General features: G+C 32.3%; 2 protein-coding genes across 3 annotated transcripts in view; one reads left to right on the top strand and one right to left on the bottom strand.

The window, feature by feature from the left end:
• LOC126845866 (venom metalloproteinase 3) overlaps nt 1–23447 on the bottom strand; it is a 190614-nt gene that overhangs the window by 140360 nt on the left and 26807 nt on the right. The window contains exon 1 of one of the 2 annotated variants that reach the window (XM_050584871.1): nt 16524–16533. The exons of the other annotated variant lie outside the window; for it this stretch is intronic. The gene's annotated coding sequence lies outside the window, so the exon portion shown is untranslated. Of the gene's footprint in view, nt 1–16523; nt 16534–23447 lie in introns of those variants that run through there. 2 annotated transcript variants of the gene reach the window in all.
• Nucleotides 21633–23447, top strand: part of LOC126845855 (putative transcription factor SOX-15) — a 69774-nt gene continuing 67959 nt past the window's right edge. Inside the window, exon 1 of the mRNA XM_050584848.1 lies at nt 21633–22107. Within this exon, the coding sequence (XP_050440805.1) occupies nt 22004–22107 (104 nt within the window). The 5' untranslated portion in view covers nt 21633–22003. The remainder of the gene's footprint in view (nt 22108–23447) is intronic.

Genomic DNA, 23447 nt, shown 5'->3' with positions numbered 1-23447 from the left:
ATAACTATTTTTTCATTTGCGTATTACCGACATCATTTAGAGAAAACGCCATTGAAAGTTCGTCGACACTTGGCCGTGTGTACTTGGGTGGGATAGAATTGTTGTTTGTCAATTTATAGTATTATAACAAAATAAGACACTTAATATTATATAATCCAGCCAAAAAAGACGGAAATCCGGAAAATTATCTTATTTTGCACATAATTATTACAACTATTTTGATTACTGTGGTCGTTTTTTCGACTCTTTTTATGAACTTGTGTTTCTTTTTATCTTTTTTTAACTGTAATTATGCAGATTTCAGTTTGAAATGTATACATTTTGTATAACATTTTCTCAGCTTTCCAAAAAAAATATTAGAGAAATTTTAGGCTAAACGAAAAAACCAACTTTATAGATTGTAAACTTAATTTTAATGACTATTTTTTACTCAAAAAAATGAATAAATATTTTTTTTCTAAAATCTGAGATTATTTTACATAAGTCACTGATTTTTAATCTTTTTTTTTATAGCTGAACATACTATAAAAATCGATAAAAAAGAAGAGTAATGAAAAATACTTTAAACAGCCAAAATAATCGAAAAACAAATTCCAACAAAGTTGACAATATTGTTTTCGTCGTAACAGACTTGCAGGGTATGTTTCAAAAAGTTCAGAGAGGTGTGCTCTAAATGGTTTGTAATATAAATACTTATAATCATAACACGGTCTTATATAAGCTTAAAGTTCTTTGTTCTCTCAATTTTAATACTCTTTCAATTTCGTTTGATACAAGAATAATAATATAATTATCGAACTGTATTGGCTTTATTGCTGTAATTTAGGGTTTATGCACTAAGTATACATTTTTTTAATGACGTAAGACGTTTTTTGTTCCATATGGTTTAATATTTAAAAAAACATTGTATATCTTATGCCATACGACTTATGGCGTTAATGAACATTTTTTGTGTCTACGAAATTCGATTATAATTCATGTGGTATAACAAAGTAAGAGGATGCTTAAGTAAATCCGATGAATCCAAATACCCGTATATTCTTATCGAGGTTTAATAAATATTTTCAGACTTTTTTTTTGTTTAATACAAGTTAAATAACGGAACTTCTGTTAAAAAACTTGTATTTAAATACCTTGGCTTATAACGTTTGTTTAAAATAATAACTTTGTTATTTGACTCTGTTGAAAAAAAATGTTATTCGGATGGTTAAGGTAAGTAGGGGCAACTCCTACCTCACTGTATAAAACACCTTCAATTCAGATTTCTAAATTTCAAATATTACTATTATTTATATTATATACATTGCTCTAGTATATTACTACTTATACTTAGTATATTTACCATGGCTTTGATACTATGTATGGTTAATATAATACAAAAATAAAACACTACTATGCTATGATTTACTAATAAGTTACACTTCATTTACTATGCTCTAGTTTTTTTTAAATGTATTGAGTATTTTTTAGTACTCTTCTTAAAATAACAGAAACGGAAAAAAATGTCTTATATACATTTATATAACGTTTAGTTTGGTTATAATTAAACTATATTATTATTCAAAAAGCTCTTTTTATGGATTCGATGGGGCCCCCACATCTCTAAAACTAGCCCTGTAAACAAAAAGTATACAACTTTAAAAATTCTATTGTATTATTTTACTGTCTTAGAAATAACTTAATGAGACCAATAAAAACGATCAATTTTTGAAAATTTAATAGCATTGGGTAGGTACTTTCCAATAATATGCAACTTTAATAGATATATATTTTATGTGCTATGAATGGGACAAAAGCCAAAAATAAGTTTTGCTAAACAAAATTAATTATTTATATAAATTAAAATATTATCAACCCTATAATAGTGTTTTAATCACTTTAAAACAAATTAGTCCTTTCAAAATAGTAAACATTTTGTATTGTCCAATTCATTTTATTCCCACAAATTCAAAACAGTCATAAGATTGACTTTTAACTGTTCAATTTAAAAATTGCTCCTTATAATTAAAAAAAAAAGTTCTCTTTTTTCACGTGGGCTAAGATTGGTATTCTTAACAAGGAATATGTCTTAAGATTACGAAAAAAATCAAATGTGAATCATGATACGGTATAGAGCTTGTTTACGTTTGGTTATAAGTTTGAATAAACTTAGTGTTTTGCTTACAATACACAAGTAGTAATAATACGGAGCTTTACAGAGCTTTTTATCCAAATTCTAGTAAACCAAACTAGAATTTGGATAAACAGCGCGGTAAAGCCCCGTATTATTACTACTTACGAATACATATTAGGGAAAATATATTTAAGTAGTTACCAGCTTAAATCTACATATTATAGTCGTATAGTCCTATATATGTGTGCTAGTAAAAACTAGAAAATACACTTGAAACGGTAGCTTAACCTTGGATAGTTAATTGAGGTGGTTTTAAAATGTAGTGGGGGTTTCAATCCACAGAATCGCATCAATGCGTTTTAAGTGCAGTAACTTTAATTATTTTCAAATGTATTTCTTGACTCATCTAATCCGCACTGCCTTTATTTAATACTGTATATCAGTGGCAGACTGAACTCCTCGATTTTTTACCTTTTTGGTTTATGTCAAGCTGGTCTTATTGTACACCGTACACGTGTATTTATATTTTATTTACTCAGACTGCAACAAACCCTTTAAGCTTAATAATTTCATATAATAGCTAAATTTGCTGGTAAATTATAGTTTTATTGTAAGGTGAACTGTGCAGATGGTGATTTGTGCTATATTACACAAAATAATGTTAATTAGTTTACATATCACGTCAAAAATCGTTCACAGTAAGAAGTTATCATTACATATCTATACGATTTTTATTGTTTTGTCGTTATTCGAATAGCATAATAATGCTAGTAATACATTACTATACATTCTGGGTAGGTATCAATGAACATTTTACAACTCTTTTACATATTCAAATAAGTTTACAATGTAGGCAATTTATAATTTTGACAAATAAAACGTAATATACCTATACTACGTTATTGTGTTTTTTTAATTAAAATACAACTAGTCTTGGTTGTTGTAGCACTTTTGTTTGTTCTAGAATAATGTAACTAAATATGTTCGACTCTACTTACTTAGTGATCGTTGACGTAAGCTGGCTTTGGCCGCAAAAATTTACCTAATCTGCTTCTACTAAACATATGTGCAATCAACAAATATCGTTTTGGTCTAGATAGTACTTTGAAAAATATTTGGTTTTCCTTAAAAACATGTTTTCTTGATATTATTGCGCAAATTATATCAAATAACAATAATAATAATGTATAAAGCTTAGACTTGATGCTTTCAAGGAAACAAAATACGATGTTAAATGGTTATATTATTATTGGATAAAAAGTACCATTTTTTTACTAGTAATAATAAAATCGCAGACACTAAGATGGTGTAAACCATATTGTAAACTATAGTGTCTCGTTGGTTAATTTTGGTATCATATCAATAAAAAAAAAATGAATAAGCTTTTGGCATGGCGCTAACAAAAATGAGAACCGACAGTGCGTGATGAGTAGTAACTAAACTTTTGGAGGTGGCCATTTATGTCCTGTCCTACTTTTATTTTTTTATAAATGACCTAAGTTCTGAATTCCGTTACTGATATTATTTGTTGTTTGCAGATGACCTAGAGTAAATAATAGAATTTAGTCTATATTATGTAAATAGTGACAAATGTAAACATATTTTGTTCTTAAAAATGTTGTACTACGCTTTAGTTATATCTGGACTTGAAATATTGTACCTCAAATATATATAATAGATCTTTTTAGTAGTAATAAAGTTTAATAATATTCAATTTGTATGGGTGATGTTATTATTGTCACACAAGTAAATATTGCATATTAATAATAGTGTGATTTCTGTACTCTTGACCTTCCACCGGAGTAAAATATTTAATAAACAAAATAAATAATATAAAATTCGGGTTTTTATCAACTTTTATTTTAACCGGTGCATAAATCTTCTTTAAGACCATAATATAAATAATAATTAAATAAAGATATTGTTAAAGTACTTACACAATAGTAATAATATTCTATAACAATAATAGATTTTGGACTTTGGTACATTATTCAAAAGGCAAAATATAACTGTTAACAGTGTTGCATATATATATGGGTCAAACAATAGTCAACATAAAAAGAAAAATAAGCTTTTAGTTTTTTGTGAAGAACATTTTTTGAACATGTCATTATTGTTAAATTAAAAATGACTCGTTTAGATTTCTTATGCCTTAAAATATGTATAGAATGGATAAAGATAAGACTAGAAAAGAAAAACTATGTGTTAACATAGCCATAACGATAAAGTTCTTACCAATAATTACCGTTTGCAACGCCAGTCGAAGCATATTAAGTAAAAAAAAAAAATCTGTAATGCTATTGAAATAATGTCGAACATTCACAATTAAAACCCTGTCAACGACATATTATAGAACAAAGATATATATAAGGGTATTGCATACTAGGAATGTTACCCTTGTTTTGTTATAATTGTCACTGTCAATATACCCACGTCGTAAATGTCAGCAGTCCGTTTGATAGACGGAACACAGTTGTTTGTATTAGAGTATAAACCTACTTATACAATATCAATATTTAAATTTTAATGGATAATACTATTTGAAATAGTTAACTGTGGGAAATCAGAATTTACAAATTTGAACTGTTCTAAATTTTTTTTTTTACACGTATAATGTTGTAAAGTTCATCTTTATTCTCGTTGCACGATAATATCTGTAATACATTCAGTCTATAATTTTATTAGAAAATAATGACAACGATTTTGCTAAGATAATTACGTTTAGATGTCCCGTTTTCAATATAATATGTATACATTATCGTGGTAGTCGAACGTTGACGCCCAAAATCATTTAATCACATTATCTAAAGTTTTACCGTAGAGCAACAATTAAATTTAATTACGTATACATACATGTATTGATATCAGCATAATATAATAATACTTACTTTTTTAGCTTTGATGAGGAAACTGAAATAGTACATGTATTATCTTAGTATTTTTTTTATCTAGGTCAACGATAAATGTTTAACTGCTTAACCGATGTCTTCATACGTATAAATACTTATCCACGATTCTATAATACGATATCTGTCTAACTATCTGCAGTGCACCCCTCCCCCTCAATTCAGAAGGCGAATTTGTGGTAAACGAGGGGAAAAGTTCCCTTCGTTCCTATCAAAAATCAAGGAAATCTCTTTTAAAAATCACGTATGTTTCTCAATTATTTTCAGATTATATACAATATCAGAACACTATGCAGAAGCTAATCAATGTGGCACTACTACTATGACCCTACGTAACGTAGGATGGCTAACCAAGAACCTAATCTTGTAGTTATCCGTGTGTCAACCCGTGACCTCGTGTGTTGAAATGTATTATACTTCGACTACAATATGATTCTTGATTTTTTTTTTTTAATCTATATTCTGCAGTTTTGCTTTTTTTAGATGACCGTCTGAAACCAAAAAATTCTTTTTGAACTTTTTCATCAATAAGGATAAGATGTTATAAGAGTATTTTAAACTTAAAGTCTGTGTGCCTATGGCTAGTACACTATTGTATACACTATCTAAAACATAATATCAAAAAAAAAATAATGTTAAATCAGTCGCCAAAACTGGTACACGTTTGCGTTTGAATGGTGAAAACTAAATTAGTTTAAGTATTTTTTACAACATTTTACAGAATAGTAAAATGAAAACTTTATTTTCTACAATAGGTTATCGTAGAGGATGTTAATTTTTCAACATCTCTTTCAGAAATGTATAAAAAATTATAAGACTAATGCGGACAGGAGAATGCATCCTTGGTTAATACTGTAAGATCAAAAATTTGTTTTTTGAAAAAAAATGTCACTTGTACCTTTTTGGTTCAAATCGCATCGTTTGTTAATAAAAAAATAAATTGTTTCATAAAATTTGCCGATTTGTCGATAGCGATTATCATTTTATTATTCGGTTTTATTAAAAACCCATGTGACCATCGGCCGTCTCAATCTCTATTCCAATATCCTATTTTTTATATTAGTATGGTTTTTCATTTACCCAATATAAGACCTTTTTAGGCATCATCAAACCATATATTACCAATTGATCGCTTATGCGAACAACGTAAAATCAAATAAATTATGTCAACCCGAATGTGACTTAGAGGCTTTATTTTAGACGTGGGCGGTAATTTCGGTTTAATTATTATATAATTGTCAATACGAAAATTTACTGAAAACATTGTTGTAAAATGTAGAAGTGAAAAAACGTGTACACCGTACAAACACAGTTTTCGGTTGTAATACTACTGTTGACTGTGCTTAGGTAGGTGACGCTCGACAAATATTTGCTTAACGGGACAACACATATGTGTGCCAATTAAAAACCCAACAACATTCCCTCCGCGTCGCTCGGCACGTCTATAAAATGATAGGAAAACTTTAGGTGCCAGCCATTATCAAGATAAGCATAAACACCATGGACTCAGCCGCGTGTTTGCTACTGTTACTCGTGGCCGGAATGGGCCACTGCGACGATGAATCCTCGATTGATTTCTATAGAAAAACGGTGATCCTCGCCAAAAACGTTGCCGGAGCGTTCGGCGAAGAGATGGTGATGGATATCGTCAACCATGATCATCCGGACGGCATACAGGTACCGTTGAAGGAAGCGCTGACCAGACTGTTGTGCACGGTCGAGCTGGACAAATTCATTGCCGACACCATTGACCAATTGAAGAGCGGGTTCATGTGCAAAGTGTTGAGGTACGCCGCGCTGACGTCCAAGCTGGGCATGCGGACCGTCGAGAGCGCCAAGAGCTTCCACGGCGACACGCAAGCATACATAGTGGCGTACACCAAGGCTATGGGTCTGGTGGTGGCCGAGACGGTGTCCGGATTGGTGTCGCAGTTCTACGAGACCAAGGCCGGCGCCGTGGCCGACGAGATGAACGGCAAGCTGGCGGCCATCGACGCGGCTCACTCGGTCGGGACCAACCAAGTGATCACGGACGGCGCGAAGGGAGCGATCCACGGCTCGGTGGTGGCGGCGGCCGAGCAGGCGGCCGCCGAGGTCAGCCAGAGGATCACCGGCATTTTTAACCGGGACGACGGTGACTTTGCAGCAGCAATGAAACAGTTCGCCGAGCTCAAGGAAGCAAACATCGGCAACTATAACGCGAAAATCGACGAACTCGTCGCTTACATCGGGTCGAAAAACAAAAGCGAAAACGACGAGTCGTTACTGCACAAGTACACGGCCGAGGAGATGCCGACGGTGACGACCGACATCGCCCTGAAGATAGCCGGCGGCGTGTACGGCGACATAGCCGAACGCACCCTGCAGCACATGAAAAACGCGTTGGACACGCCGAACCTTTACCTGACCGAAGAGGACCAGAAGCAAACGAAGGTGTTCCTCGACGAGCTCGAGGCGGCCATACCGGCGTCCAAGGCCGACCCCGACACCGCCCACGTCTTACTGAGCAAACTGTTCGAATGGTCGACCGGTAAAATAGCGACCGACTGTACGTCGGCCACCGACAAAGGGGCCCTGTACGAGACGCTGGTCGGTTCGGACATCGTCAAGGACGCGTTTTCCGATAGCCAGCTGACGGCCAACTGGCTGCTCGGCAAACAAGTGGCCGTGGTCGACAAGCTCAAGACGGAACAAGACGGTTTACCGGAAATGTGGAAAGCGGCCGCGTAAAGAAGATAATAGTTCATTTTGATAGAGGAGAAGAATTCTAGCAGTAGAATTATTCGTTGGTTATGTGTACAATCTAGTTTCTACGTATTAAATGAATTGTTATTATTCGTAATGTTATAAAATCATTTTCATTATAGTTCATAAAAAGAAAAAATTGTATGTACTTTTTATTTTCGTGTTTTATTTTTTTTTAACGATTTTCCAATCCAATCACGCCATTGTAAAACGTTGGTGTGCCAAAGCAATATTTTCATAAGAATATTTTTTACATTCAATGTGTTCCTAAGTATGGTTTGTTTTGTACAGAATAAGAAGTATAATATAACATACGGTAAAGCGGTTTTCCCTATATTTGTAGGCTTTATATTGTATAAGTACTAAAAACAATGTTATTATTATTCAACTGTCAACGACCAGCGTTTTATAGTGCAGCATGCTTCTTAATAATTTATTATCTACAAAAAAAAAAATTGTTCTGTTATGGTTATTTTATTCGCGTTTTCAAAAACGATAAAAAAACTTTGAACTTATTTCAATACTTCAAATTTACTATTAAAAAGAAAAAAGTTTAATATCGTGAACCGTCGAGTGACTATTGTAATGAATTGTGAATTATCTTATAGGATTTACACTTGAATAAAGAAATCACCAAGCCTTTCAATTATAATTTATACCTAACATAATTTTACCTAACACTACAGCAGCACGCGACCACTTATCAGGAAAACTCGCTTAAAACGTCGCTAGCTTAACATAGGGCTTAAAATGATACGTATGAATCCGATGAATGGGATTGGAAGCGGTCTGTTTTTTTTTAACTTTTTAGCTTCAAAAGCTTGACAAAATTTCAGAAAAAAGTTAAAAACAATACCTCGAAGCTTATACGAATTAATCTGTACCTAAATAAATGTCTTCAGTAGAAATTTAGTTAAAACCCATTTTTTCTGAAAATATATTGCCTATATAGAACTCCTTAAAACCCCAACGGTTTTAAATGCACATAAACATATTTAAATATTATATTAATCTTAAAGAATATTATGTATAGAGAGTGTGGGTTAGGACTTTGATGTACGGGTTTCGTTTACCAGGCCGCGACGGCCCATTGCTCTATCTTCAAGACCTGAAGACCGTGACAGCAATATTCCGCTCATCTATGCGACGTCATCCTTAGAGTGGATAATATGTTACTTACTGGGTCAGAGGCATTTGTATAATATTGTTTCACATAACGAAATAATTAATCGTATACTCGTTTTATGTAACTATACCACTTACAAGTGTACTATATATGTATAGGTAACCGATATTATTCAACCGTGTACGTTTTGATCGTGGCCAGCGCATCCTCAACGCTGGTCTATACCTACCGAGGCAAGGCTAATTATTATTACAGCGACGGAGGAGAAGAATTGCAATCGTTTCGCCACGCTCGGCCGGATTTTTCGCCTTGTTCTTCTTGTTGTTTTTTTTCATCTCGTGTCCGTTTTTTTAAATTTTATTATAAGTTAATTTTTGTTATACATATATATATATATATATATACTACCGTATAATAGTAGTAGTATTATATATATAGGTATGTCTATACATTTGTTCTTGGTGAACGTTTTTATTAAGTTATTCGTCTTGTTCTATCTCTCTCTACCGTTCACCCCGGTTTGTTCTGGGTGGCGCAATACCAGGTACATGTCTCGCACATCTATCAGCTATACTATATCCCTACGGCTGTAGTAAGTATAAGTATAATATTATTATGGTGCACGGTCGAGTTGCGTCAGATCAGACGGGTAAACGGATCCGGTTTATGGTGCGATAAACACGGGCGCGCATCCCACCGAGAAGCGGAACCAGAACCGTATCAGTTTTTATTGTACGGATTCGCACCGCCGCCGCCACCGGGATCGGATGATTGTGCACTATGATAAAACATAGAAACATAGGTTATTTATAATAATATAATATTCTAGTATATAATAACAAGAGAGTCTCATTGGTGTAACTAGAGAGAGGGGGCTAAGGTAGTTTAGACCTTTTAAAAACTCTGAAGTTCCTTTGAAATTTCAGTGAAAATAATTAAAACCCTTACTAACCAGTAAATAGGCTGTGCCCGATTGATTACTGACATTGTTCTAGGGCTTGAACAAGTTTAGAAGGATTTGAACTTCCCAAGCCGCTCCCTTTCTCTAGTTACGCCAATGCAAGAGTCCAATGCAAATAATCCGCCGATTCAAGCAAGTCAGGTGAAGCAAGGCCGAAGATTGCCGGTGGTAGATTAGCGCATCCGAAAATTGGAAACTCATGTCCGAATGGCTAATTTCAACCTATTTATGGCTAAATATAAATTTTTTTCTTTTTCACTATACAATACAATTATTATATAACAACGATTAATAACTCTGGAATCCAGTGGGTTAAACTCATAATATTGCAGGGAAAATAATTGAAACTTGTTATAAAAAATTTCTGATATCCGATAAATTTGAAATTTGTTGCAAAAGTTTCTTCAAATAAATGTTGAAAGGGGTTTAAATTATTGTTGTTAAGTAAATTATTCGCCAATAAGTATTGCATAAATGTACTCATAGCCTCTTACCTAAAATAATAAAGTGTATAAAATTATAATTTATAAAAACTCTAGTGAAAAATGTAAACTTCTTTTTTGTCTATATTAAAAGTTAAAGGCATTTTAATAACATTTGCCATTTGTTATATACTTCAAAAATGTAAATACATTTTTTGTTGCACGGATGGTTATAGTCAATTATGATTTAATTGATTATTTAACTAATTATAATACCTAAGAACAGATTAAAAAAGTATTATTAAAAAAATAGTATAAACCTATTATTTATTATTTATTCGTTAAATAATTTACAGACAGAGCCATGATATACATAGCAATATAATAACTTATTTTATAAGTTAACTTGTAAATACAGTGTAATATGTGTGTTAACTTGATGCAAACAACCCGTAATAGTTTACATCGTGTAAAACATGAATTAAAAATACTTCATGTCGACGATAAAAATATCCAAAAGGTCGCATTCCGAATTTAAAACAAATACCTAAGTATAATTAAGTAGGAACCTATATTATAATATTATGTATAGTGCATGCCACTTACCGGTTTTAGATAACGAATCTCGTTTTGTTCGATACAACAAACACGGTTAAAAAACAGATATGAGAATTTTTTAACATATACCAAATCGAGTACTGAGGTTTAGGTCACAATCAATTTAGATGTCCTTATGGTCGTCCAGGGGCAACACCGAACCTTATGAAAACCCTATTGCCTAAGAAATTACTATAGGACGTACAATCCCAATTTCGGAATTTAGAGACACTGGACAGTTAACTGATACAACTATGGTCCCTAAAACTAACAAATTGATTTGTTTGACAAAATTTGAATTATCTTTCAATTTCAAAAAGCCTAAACTCGAGAAAAAATCTGGTACGTATGAGTTTAAAACGAATCTAGTACACTAATATGTTCATAAAGTCAATTACAAAACTTAGCAGCGGCAGATCAAATTTCACGACCATGTTGTTATCGGCGACTGTTTTGCTATGTTAATTTTTTTCTTTTTTTATGGTTTAACGTCCTGCGCTCATGAGAAGGCGAACAATAATATAATAATACCAATAATTGCTTCAACGCTATTATTACGAGGGGAAAAAATCGTATTAAGATTATACATAATTTTTGAGCTGGCTTGACAACTTTTTTTTTTGTGTTAGTACCGTTCGCGCCATTTCTGTTTTATAGCGATTACCTTTAAAAATATGTGTTTCTTTTTTTTTGGTCGTTTCCAATAGCTAATTTATAATTTGGTCCGTTCTTTTTATATGCCGGACACCGAAGGTCCGCACCAATGGCGTATAATTGCCAAACGTGTTCGCGATTCGGTTGACAGATGCATTGACTGACGTGTAAAAACTTAACCCATAAACGTTCGGTGAGGGAACTACTGAATCGTTATTAGGCGCATTAAGTGTAAAATAATATAAAAAAAAAAGTTATATAAAACAAGAATCGTATTAAAGAAAACGCGCGACGCTTCTTCCACGCACTGATTGCCGGCAACGTGTTTTAAATACCTTCTTGCTGGGCATACACACACACACACACGTTACCGTGACAAAATCACATACCGTAGTAGTGCGGTATATATATATATATATATATATATATATATGTGTATATAAATATATCTGATGCCAAGTGTATATGCGGTGTGTAAGAAGAGACGCCACCGACGACAACGCGTCGACGGCGAAGGAGGAAAAGGAGACGACGAGACGATGTAGGAAAAGCGTGTACACCTCTGCAAGTATAACGTCGGAGGGGTAAAAATAAAAAATAAATAAAAAATCTCGAGAAAAAAGATCTTAAAGTGAAATTCGTCTCGCTCGTAAAAGAAAACGACGATAGTGTACGTCGACAACGCAAGAAAGTCATGTTATCAACACACGTTGAAAACGTCCAGAAAAATACCTACTATTTTTCGATTTTGACTATGACTAGGCGAAACGCACTTAAAATGTATATATATATATTATAACGGCCGTCGCGCCGGTCTGTGATATATTCGGGGATAGATTCTTTTTTTTTTTTTTACACTTGTCTCTCCCCTCAAACGATTCCGGTTAGGTTACCGTACACGCAACGGTTAATTCAAACTATCCGTGAAAATAATTCTAATGAGTATTTTTATGTACCGTCTAACAAGAAAATTAAAGAAATGCAATAATTACAAACTTCAGCTGAAATAATTTTTGCCCTAACATAACAAAATGATCTAAAATTGAATCCAGGGACAAATACAGCCAAACGGCATTAGGGGTAATTTTTAGTCGTTTTTTATAGCTGTGGTTAACAGGTGACGTCAAAATATTGTAGTTGACTTTACAGTTTACTGAAAAAATTTTAGTATTTTTTTGATAAATTAGATCGACTTAAGTTCAGTCGACTTAGCTTAATGTTCAGTAGAGACTAGAGTCATTTATAAAATATTCGGTACATAAAGATGGATTTTGAGGGAAAATTAACGCAATATTAATTGAGTTAATAAGACTCTTTCTTGTTGATTTTCTTGAAAACAAATTGAGTCGTTTAAAGTTCAAATTGAATTAGGTGTGTTCGTAAAAGATACTTTTTAAACGATGAAAAACCCGAGATAATGAGAATGATTTCATTCGTGAGAGTAAAAACAAAATAACCTAACGGTTAGTTAAAAAGTAAAATTTCATATATTCATAATAATATTATTGCATGATAAATATGTGAATGTCGTCACAGAAAGTTGTCTTTGCCGAGCGTCGAGTGTGACGCTAGTCAATTATTTAAAGAAGGTTGACGTTTTTTTAATGTTTACAAATGGTTAATGATAACAATTATAAATTTTCATACGGAACACGGTTTTATAATTACATTTCCGTTTATGCACGATGAGACGAGATTAAAAAAAAAAAATTAACATTCAAATATCTCGAACCTAAACTATAACAATTTTTTTTTTTTTTTAATAGCTTTAATTTAAAATATAGCTCAACGAGACTATAACAGTTAATATTAAATATTTAACTACATAGATTTTGGGAGTAATTTCTTAATCTAAATTCAAATGGGACTAACGGTAAATCTAGTGGGTACCTAAGATCTAAAAATCTGTAGTAAATTTTGTTTATAAAAGAAAACCCTTGTAACATTGTGAATAACACATTTATTATAATTTATAAGAATACATGTATTAATAACTTTTACCATCTAAAAATGCACATCTAAGTGTTCATTGAAAAGTTATTTTAGATGTCTTAAAATAATTATAGCAAAGTACGATTAATAAATCCAACAAAAAATCGAAATCGTATTTTTGATTGCCTAAATGAAACCTGACCTTCCCTAATTTTAAATGAAAGCAATCGGGTTTTTTGGACGTTTTAGACCAAAAAGCCAGACAAAATCTTGACTACTCAGAATGGTCCAATTTAATTTCTGTAAAGATAAACGAGTGCGTTGGATACATTACTTGGCTATGTTGGAAATGGAATTTTTTATTTGTTGCTTTTTCATACAAAAAAACTGCGTTTAAATATCGAATAGTTTTAATATTTCATTTAAAAACTGAATTTTTTAAATGGAAATAAATTTCGAACTTCACCCATTTAAGAGGCCAACACATTTTAATCATTTTACAGAATAGACCACCCAAAGTACCACAACATTGTCTCAGCGAAAGCATTTTTTTTAAAAAGCCACCAAAATGACTTTTACTTATCAAAAAAAAAATCGTACAAGTTAAAAATAATATCTTGAAGCTTATAAAAATTGGCCTGAAAATAAATCGACATGGTCGAAATTTATTAAAATTACTTTTTTCTTAAATACATATTGCCCATGTAAAATGTCTTCACTCGTCTACAGTGCTCTTGATCAACAGTCTCGACTATAAATTTACATATGTTCAAAATGCTTCATTCGAGCCTTTTTTGTATTAAGTTAGCAACGGTTGTTTATTTTAACGTCCTTTTAAGAACGTTTTACTTTTTTTTCTTACATTTTCCGTTAACTGCTCTTATGGGAACGAGTTGAAAACGATAAGAAGCATTCCGATCATTCAGAGCATAATAATAATAAACAATAAATACACCGAATACATAGACTATAAAGCATGTTTACAAAATATATAATTTATTCCTATACAAACGAAAAATTGTAGCGCGTGTGAGAGTTTAAACTTCATACTCAGATAACTGATAAGAAGTAATTTACAACCAATCACAAACGGATAAAGGTGTCGCCATTTATTCAGTTTGTAAACCTGCATTTCGACACCATACCTATTTTATATTAGTCATATTTTTAACAAAACACAAGCGAATGAACTTTATGAGAAGAAAACCTACTCAGTTTTCCCATAGTTTTTCATAGAGCAGATTATAACGCATTATTTCGAATATAACAATTCGAATTTGTCACTTACCACCCAAGTATTGTACTCAGTTATTGATTTATTTTGTATATTTAATAAGTTTACACGGGAGTTCAAGCACAATTTAATTATCACTATATTGAAGCAAAAGGGATAGAGTTCACTATTCTAAAATGTTAGGCGTCTATTGAAGGAAGTATTAACGAAATGAGCGTTTGATTTTTTATAAATTACGAATTCCAATAATTTATAATTTATAAACTATTACATCTAACCCTCTGGCTGGTTAAGAAACATTCCTTTCGGTGGAAGCAGCTTAGCCCTTGATGGCCCGTTATGATTTAAAAAACCTCCAATTGTCCTCTAAATCTAATCTCAGAGTAATTGTAAATATAAAAAAGATATTCAGGACATATTTTAATTTATATGTATTTACAGAAAAAGAAAAAAACGGATACCAGAAGACTACAAGAAGCAGGGGCGCATGAATAGATGAAAACCCTAATATTATTATACTTTAATAACAATTATACAATATTTTAAAGTGTATAAATAAAAAAGTTGACCAAGTCAAATGACACTGTATACAATCTATAAATAAAATATTAAAAGAAATCCAGTGGCAATGCACAATAACTCTACGAAAAAATAATGTAAAAATATATAAGTATCGGTAAAGAATCTGTTAAAAGAAAAATGTTAAAGTGAGACATAAGAAAAAACAGTAGAACGTATTTAATGATTAAATCTGACCAGCGGACCTCTAAGTCCAAAGCATATATAATCTGTATCTAAAGCGTATTAATTATAAGTGTGCAAGTGAAGCAAAGAGCAAAGAAAAACCAAAAACCAAAAAAAAAGAGTTTGAAATAAAGAATTCAGATGATGTTCTTATACGCAGTTAAGTATAGAAGACTTTATGATAATTTTATAGGTAATAAACATATAGAGTATTTGACAATGGCTAGTGTTGGGCCGAGTTAAAACCACAGACTATATGATTACATTATTCAATTATTGACTTTATAGTAGAGTTCACGGTACAGTTTGTGATGTAAGTTTGAAAATCACTTTGCATACTTAAGAGGATACGCCACACCACTTTTTATTTGCTTGTCTCAAAAGATGCATTTTTCTAAAGAACTGAGTAATCTTACCGTAAAAGTAGGTCAGACTTAAAATTAAAGGGTCGAGGTGTATACCATTCGGCATACACCTAACCTAACCTATCCTAGTGTTGTAAGATTTGAAAACAAATATTAAATACAATCAATATGGGTTTCTTTTTATACTGTGTTAACAAATTACCGAAATGTTCAGCTTAACATCAAGTTGTTTGTTAGAAAAAAATGCCTATACTGTAACTCCTATTAAGATAAATAGGCCGTTCTCTCGAGAAACGTTACATGGTTGAAATATACAGGTTATTACACAACGTATCGAATTATTATCTTCAGAAATAAAATGGCAGCGGCGTAAAGGGATATCAATTTTACTATTCTTATATATTTTTTACTGTGTACATATTATATACTTGATTTTGGCTCGAGTTACGCTGTCATATTTGTTTTTATCATCAAATATTTGACGAAGAAGTGGTATTTGTGCAATAACCTTGTATATATTTTCAATCATGAGTAGAACAGGATTTACATAATCGGTATTTAGGAGCGCGTTATTTCACCGACCACGAACATAAATAATTATTATCAACCCTTTGCTACTCAAGTATCAGCTAATAAAAACAAAACAACTGCGTTATCTCGATCACTATGTGTCCTTAGCACCCAAAATGACAAAACCATATTAATAGTGTATTCAACCGGGCACTCGTTTTATTGCGATAACAAACACTATTACTTTATAATATATTGTGCATGCATACCGTCCCTTGTCTTTGGTGTGTTTATCGGGTGAATGAATATACTGTACACGGAGAATAACCTTTTTTTTCTTCCATAAAGCAAATCGTGACCGAGGTGGTTATTAAACAGTCCACGCACGTCGCTGTCACCTGCACGGTCGTCGCCGGTTGTTGTGCGTGTGACCCGGCGAGGTCCTGGCCGCGTCGACTGATGATGTTTCCTCTTCCGGCCGGGCCTAGCAAAGGGTCGTGGACGAAAGGTCTATAATATGTAGAGAATACGGACTCTATATATTCTGGCTTGTACACAACATAAGCACTGTGAGCGCATCCTCGTGGCTCGACAATATAATATAATATATGTCTCAGATATTAATTTTTGTCTTCTTAAAATTACTAAACAATTTTATACATTACCTACATATTATAATATTATGTCTTATTATGCTAATATTCACTAATTCTGATGCAACATAGCTGACCCGCTATGGCCGCTAACCCATTGACAGTAAAAGATATAGTATGTCGCCTAATTAGGTATGGAGTTTAAACCACGTTCGTACCTATATGCACAAGTAGCTAAACTTTTGATTCGCTTAGGACGGCTACCACATAGGTTTTGATGACATCCGCATGTGCGTGTACAACGTCCATTTATTGCATGATTTTTTTTGAATTTCCCTATGTAGCGCAAAAAATTGAATAAAATAAAATTGTTCATAGAAAACAGTGTCTTATCAGTAGGTAGCAATAATTATGCTGCATCATGCATTGAAGGGATATAATTATAATACACCTGGAATGTATTATGTGAGAGTAGGTATATTCGGTATCCGTATCTCCATTATAGTTGCTGCACTGCACGTTGCTTTATTTTGTGTAGATAATATTATATTATGTGTTCGGTCCAATCAAGGATATTACCGTATTTATACAGATAATAATTACAGCAGTGTCTGGATCCAGAGTAATGTCAATGCCACGAGAATCATATAACTACACATTTCAGTAGTCAATAAATAACCGTATAAAAATGCGCTCTCGGCCGTCTTATCAGAATATATTCCAACTGATCCGCACGTGCGACTGCCTGTTATCATATAACATACATATAATAATAATATACACTGCATATCAATAGATTATAGGTGTTAACATGTGATAGTATGTCCGCCTTATATTTTTCGAGGTCATAAAAATACTAGATAATATTTTACTTATACATAATACAATTATTATTGAAATGGACAACTCAAATTTAGCCGTTTCCAATATACGTACTATAATATTATAACGTGTGAACGACAAAACGTTTACAAAATAGAGTGAGGTCCAATTTTTTTTCTTATTTAAAAAAAAACCATCACTTGGTTTACCTAACTTATTATAGCCTATAAAAGACATGCGTTTTTCACCCACAATGCCAGCTGTGGATGGTTTGAAGTGCGTACAAATTTGGAATTCGGTTAGTCGCGTAAAATACATATTTTTTTTAATGATTAATACTTTTCACGTTTTTTTCTGCATTATTATTTAATTGTTATATTTCATTTTAATCAGCCGTGTTTCATTGATGATTTCACAGTGCTATATTATAATAATTGGCTTCGTATATGTATCGCATAATTGAGTAAGTGCATAATTTATAGTGTATTTTATTTTCGTTTGTAAATCGCACTTTTATTCATTTTACCTTACACGTTCGGATGTAAGAGATTTGGAACGGACTTTGGGACCGGGTATCAGTTATGACAATGTGATTTATGACGAAATTTCTAAATAATGTATTTGATTGCTTTCCTCGGCATATCTACAAATCAATAGAACGCGATAAAAAATTACACGTGATATATATTATTCATTAATACCTTTAATATGAGATTTTAAGCCTATACTACTGTTTATTTCCCACAGTTGATATTATGCGAAATAGATAATATTAGAGTACAGACTATTTTGTTTTATAATTATTTATTTTTAGTAATATCAAGTGACACCTATAAACTATCCTAACTTTTTTTTTTTAATTTTAAATACTTTTTTTTAGGCTTAAAGATTACTTAGTTTAGCAGTTTAATTATTATACGTACACAAAAAGCTAATGCCACTATTTATAAAATTACACGATACAATTTTATTTTCAAAATGTTTATGCACTGTAACTATATTGCAGCATACCTTCCTCTTGTTTGGTTCACAATGTTCGAAAGATATTTTAATAATTAATATTGTATCGGTTTGCACTTATATGAGCTGCTAAACATTATATGAATTGAACTCAGAAATAAATGTTATTATAATTTAAAATATAATGCATAATCATCAAACTTACCTACTGCACTCGGCTATTAAAGTCACCGGAATATTGTAAAAAAAAAAAAAATTTATCATTGAAATCATCTTAAAATCTAATAACACCTAGTCCGTAGAACCCTATTCATTCGACCGTACGATATACTCCACTTATACCACGGGCTAAGTACGGTCTTCTGATTCCCGGAAATCCACAGCCTTTCTTTGCATAATCCATTGTATTCGAAGAAGAGGCAGAAGCCGCATCTTCCTTAAACATAATATCGGTAATTATAATTATTTTCAATTGTTGCGCAGTACATAGTACATACACTTTCATAATCAATAGGATGACTACAGGTACACCTGGTACATTTTTCCTACACAGATAGATAGATAAAGCATTCCTACGGATAATATAGTAAAATATAGTTAAATACTACCTGTTTTAAAATTGACATGTACCAAAAATGAACAAAATAATTTGTTTAGAGAAGTCAGCATAATGTCTTTAATAATTAGATATAACTTACAACCGTTTACCATTTGACATTTCGTATAAGAAAATCAAATAAAATGTAACCAGCAAAAGTACAAACTTCTTCACTTGTACTTAAACCGTCACAAAGACTTTCTATAGTAATAATAATTACTTAGTAATTATTATTTTAAAACGTTTTTTTTATATACCTACCATTGGAACCCTATAAAATTATGGATTTCTAATATAACATAAAATAAATCATATATATTAATAACATAATACACTACATCAATGAAATATAACAAATGTAATTGGATATTTTTTAATCTTCTTCAATAAGTTTTTTTTAATGGTTTCTTATAAAACCATAATTTAGCGAATGGTCCAAATGATTGTAAAAGACTATTCAATTTATCAATAATTGTTTGTGCAACCTGGCATTGAAATCATAATTATGATTCATAGCAGCCGTAACTTTCTCTTCTTCTTCTTTCTTTTGGGCTTTTACAGGCCTTTAAGGCCCATCGCCACAACAACATATTGTCTCCATCCCTCTCTATCTTCGCAGATTCTTCTGCGCTCCTTAAATTCAGAAGTTTCAAGGCTTCCTGTATTCTATCTATCCATCTTTGTCTAGGCCATCCTCTAGATCTCTTAGTATTGGGTTTCCATTTAGTTATTAATCCAATTATTCCTTCTGATCTCCATACGTGCCCTGTCCAACTTATCCTCGTACTTTTTAGGGTCCCAATAATGGAAGGTTCTTTATAAAGATTATCCAACTCTTCGTTGTTTCTTATTTCAGCCGTAACTTAAATTAAAAAATATAAAACATCCACTTAAACTGAATTTGTAGGAATTTGATTTCGTCACAATAATCGTCACGATTAACTAATTAGTAAACAAATCAAGGCTTCATTTTATTAATTTAAACTATAATAATATTATTATTATGATACAAAATAGTTATTTAGTATTCACCACAATGCTAGCGTTATAGTACGTTATAACTATATATTATATATCTGTATACTTAGTCTATAAAGTATAGATAGATATATCAAGTTATAGACTGATATAGTACCTACTACCTAGATAGATAAAATCTAAAAGCCAAACTCTAAAGATTCCGGGTGTAAGCCAGAGCCAAAAAACTGTTTTATAAAATATCTTGTAGATTTAAGGCCTGAAAAATTAACTGAAAATATACCTCTACTGTTTAAAATATAATATTTAAGAATACAAATTTGTCACATTTACAACTCTACGATTAAAACTCTTCTTACACACAAAGACATATTTAATTGTATTTTTTACTTAGAATTACATTTTAATATATATATTTTTTTATAGAATTATAATTTATAATAATATACATTAGGGCGATCCTAATATACATTTTTAGAAAATTTTAAGTACGGAACCCTGCTAATTTATTGTTATTTTTACATTTTCCCGTGAGAATAATTATTTATAACTAATAGAGTTTGTAATTCTTAAAATATAATGAGTTAATTTCGTTCTAATTAATCTTTTTAGTAAAAATAAGATGTATTATAAAAATTATTCCTGTATATTTCGAATATACCGAAGAAAACTTTGTGCTCAAAATGGATTTAAGGGATTCATATAAAAATAAAGTGTTCTTAGTCATTCGGTACTAATTTGCAAAGCACAAAATAATGTCAATTATAATGGCTACCTACTTTTCAAAATTGAAATTTCTAAAATTTTAGATTTAGCTTAAAACATCATTTATAAAAAAAAAAAATAAGTTTGTAAAAAAATTCGAAATGTTTATAAATATGTACATTTTTCAATTGTTCTTCCCTACGGACTGCACGCTTTCTATTGAAATTTTTATTTATTCTCACCGGGAACTATTATCATATTTTTCTTGTAAATCATTTATTTATTTTTTCTGGAAATTAGAAGTCTTACCATGGGATTTTAGCTTCTTTTTTGTTTTACAGCTAAACCGCAAAATTTACCTACATACCTTTTATTGACAGACTCCGGAAGGATAATATTGAAAACAGTCCCGTCCGGCTGTGGACTGGCGCGCAACACTAGCGCGGCTAGCGGCGCACGAAGGAGTGCAGGTAAGTATAGAAGATAAAAAAAAAAAATAATAATAATAATAGAAATAATAATAATATATATAAATAAAAAACAGCAACACGCATAGGTGCCGCCGGTTATCCTCTTTGGCCGCCACCGCCGCCGCCGTTGCCGTTGCCGCCGTCCTGCGCACACACCGCCGGATCGGCCGAAACCGATTCAGTACGCCATAACCCGTCCGGTTGTTCTCGTCGTCGGCGCGCGCGCATTCACTCATTCGGTCGTTCGCGTCAGACGTTCCGTTTTTGTTTTTTTGTTATTATTTAAATCGATTTAATATTTCCCGTCTATTACCGTGCGTGCTTAACCCGGCTACTTGAGACTGTGTGTAACAGTAAAATTCTCACTCGGACGACGGTTCGCGCCCCCAAAGTCGGTATCTATTATTATTATCGGCAAACAAATTACCGGCGGCGGTCGTCCGGTCAGCAGGACCCAACTGGAGTATTCGATAATAGTAATTTTTGAACGTATGAAATTTTCCGTATGACATGTTGACATGATCGCGTTCCCAGTTGGCCGCCGGCAACAACAGTCAGTGTTATTAGTATGTCTTCTTCGTCTGGTGTCGCCGACCAATCAGCCGCCGAACCGGACGCAATGATACAGGATAACATAGCCGTAGCGGCGTACGCCCCGCCGTCCGGTTACTCGTAAGTAGTCACCATTCTTGTTTAAAGTTCAGACAAAACCCTTGTACGAGGAAAACGCGCCCAAGTAAACACCTTCCCCCGATTTGACCGATTTGATTCTGATACTAAACGCCTTTAAACTTAAAATTAGTGGCTTTTCAAAATACCTACACTCGATTTTTCGATTTGTCGAAATAAAAATAAATGTAGCGCTAATTAAAAATGTTAAAGTTTTTAGAATCACAAGCACCCACCCACCATCCTTGATCTTTACCAACGTCGGTAATGACGAGGACTGAGGAGCGGTTATGATTATAGTTTTTCCAAACCCCGATTTCTTAATTTCTATAGGACTAGAGGACCAAGGCAACGGCCAGCTTTTTTTTTAACGAAACGCGCCTTAAAAACGATACTATTATGGCCAAACGGCATGATTGTAAAAAAATCTAAATTATATGTGTGCATAAAACTATTATTAAAAATTTTCAATTTTTACCTCATAATAATAACATATCAATGTACTACATAAGTAAACAAAATTCAAACGTTGATATGGCATTCACGTTTTCACCATTTCATTACAATAAGCCCGCACTTGACCATAGTGAACTGTATTGAATCTTTTGTCAAAACAGCCGGTTGTCCAACAATTGAATAATATATTAATGGCGAATTCAGTTGATCATATTTCTATGTTTTTTTTTTTACAAATGACGCCCGTCAGTCTGGCGTAATGCGCGGGCATCATGTTACATTCCACCGCAAATCGTTTATACGTTATAGCCAGAGGGGGAAATAACACCAAAGCGGTATTTTATTATATAAAAACTTAAGTAACGATAAACAAAAACAATATCTCTATAAACACTCATGTCCCAAATTTTGAAATCTAAGACAAACGATAGACCGCGCAAAACGCGGTTAATAAAATAAGAGCTATTAAAATATTAACGTTAAATTTACTATTAATTTCTCGGAGTCAACAATTACCATTGACACAAACAAAAAGTAATATTGACGATTTATTGATCCGAAAGAACTTGAAAGATCCTTGTCTTGGTTGGCGAAAAATTGTATTTCACGTTTAAAAAAAATTGTCTACGGCTGATGCGGAGGACAAACGGACGATTCATAATAATAATTGTACACATCGCAGCCGATAGATAACCGTTTCATTTTTATTTTTTTTTCCACTCTTCGAATGAAAATAAATTTCAAATTTGTAAGAAAATGTCTCCAAAGAGTTGTTTTTAACGCCGAGCCAAGGACGAACTCGTACCAGAACTAATCAACCTCACGTGAAATTTTTTTTTTTAATCTAGCAGTTAGTTAAAAGTGCGGTTTTTTATACATATATGTAT

Source organism: Adelges cooleyi, unplaced genomic scaffold (genome assembly GCF_023614345.1).
Source record: "Adelges cooleyi isolate 19-005CV unplaced genomic scaffold, UGA_ACOO_1.1 ACOO_flye_CR_arks_rails_tigmint_CR_PRNA_108, whole genome shotgun sequence".
In the NCBI taxonomy this organism is placed as follows: Eukaryota; Metazoa; Arthropoda; class Insecta; order Hemiptera; family Adelgidae; genus Adelges; species Adelges cooleyi.
The sequence above is the reverse complement of the archived record's forward strand: the minus strand, read 5'-3'. Positions and strand labels throughout refer to the sequence as shown.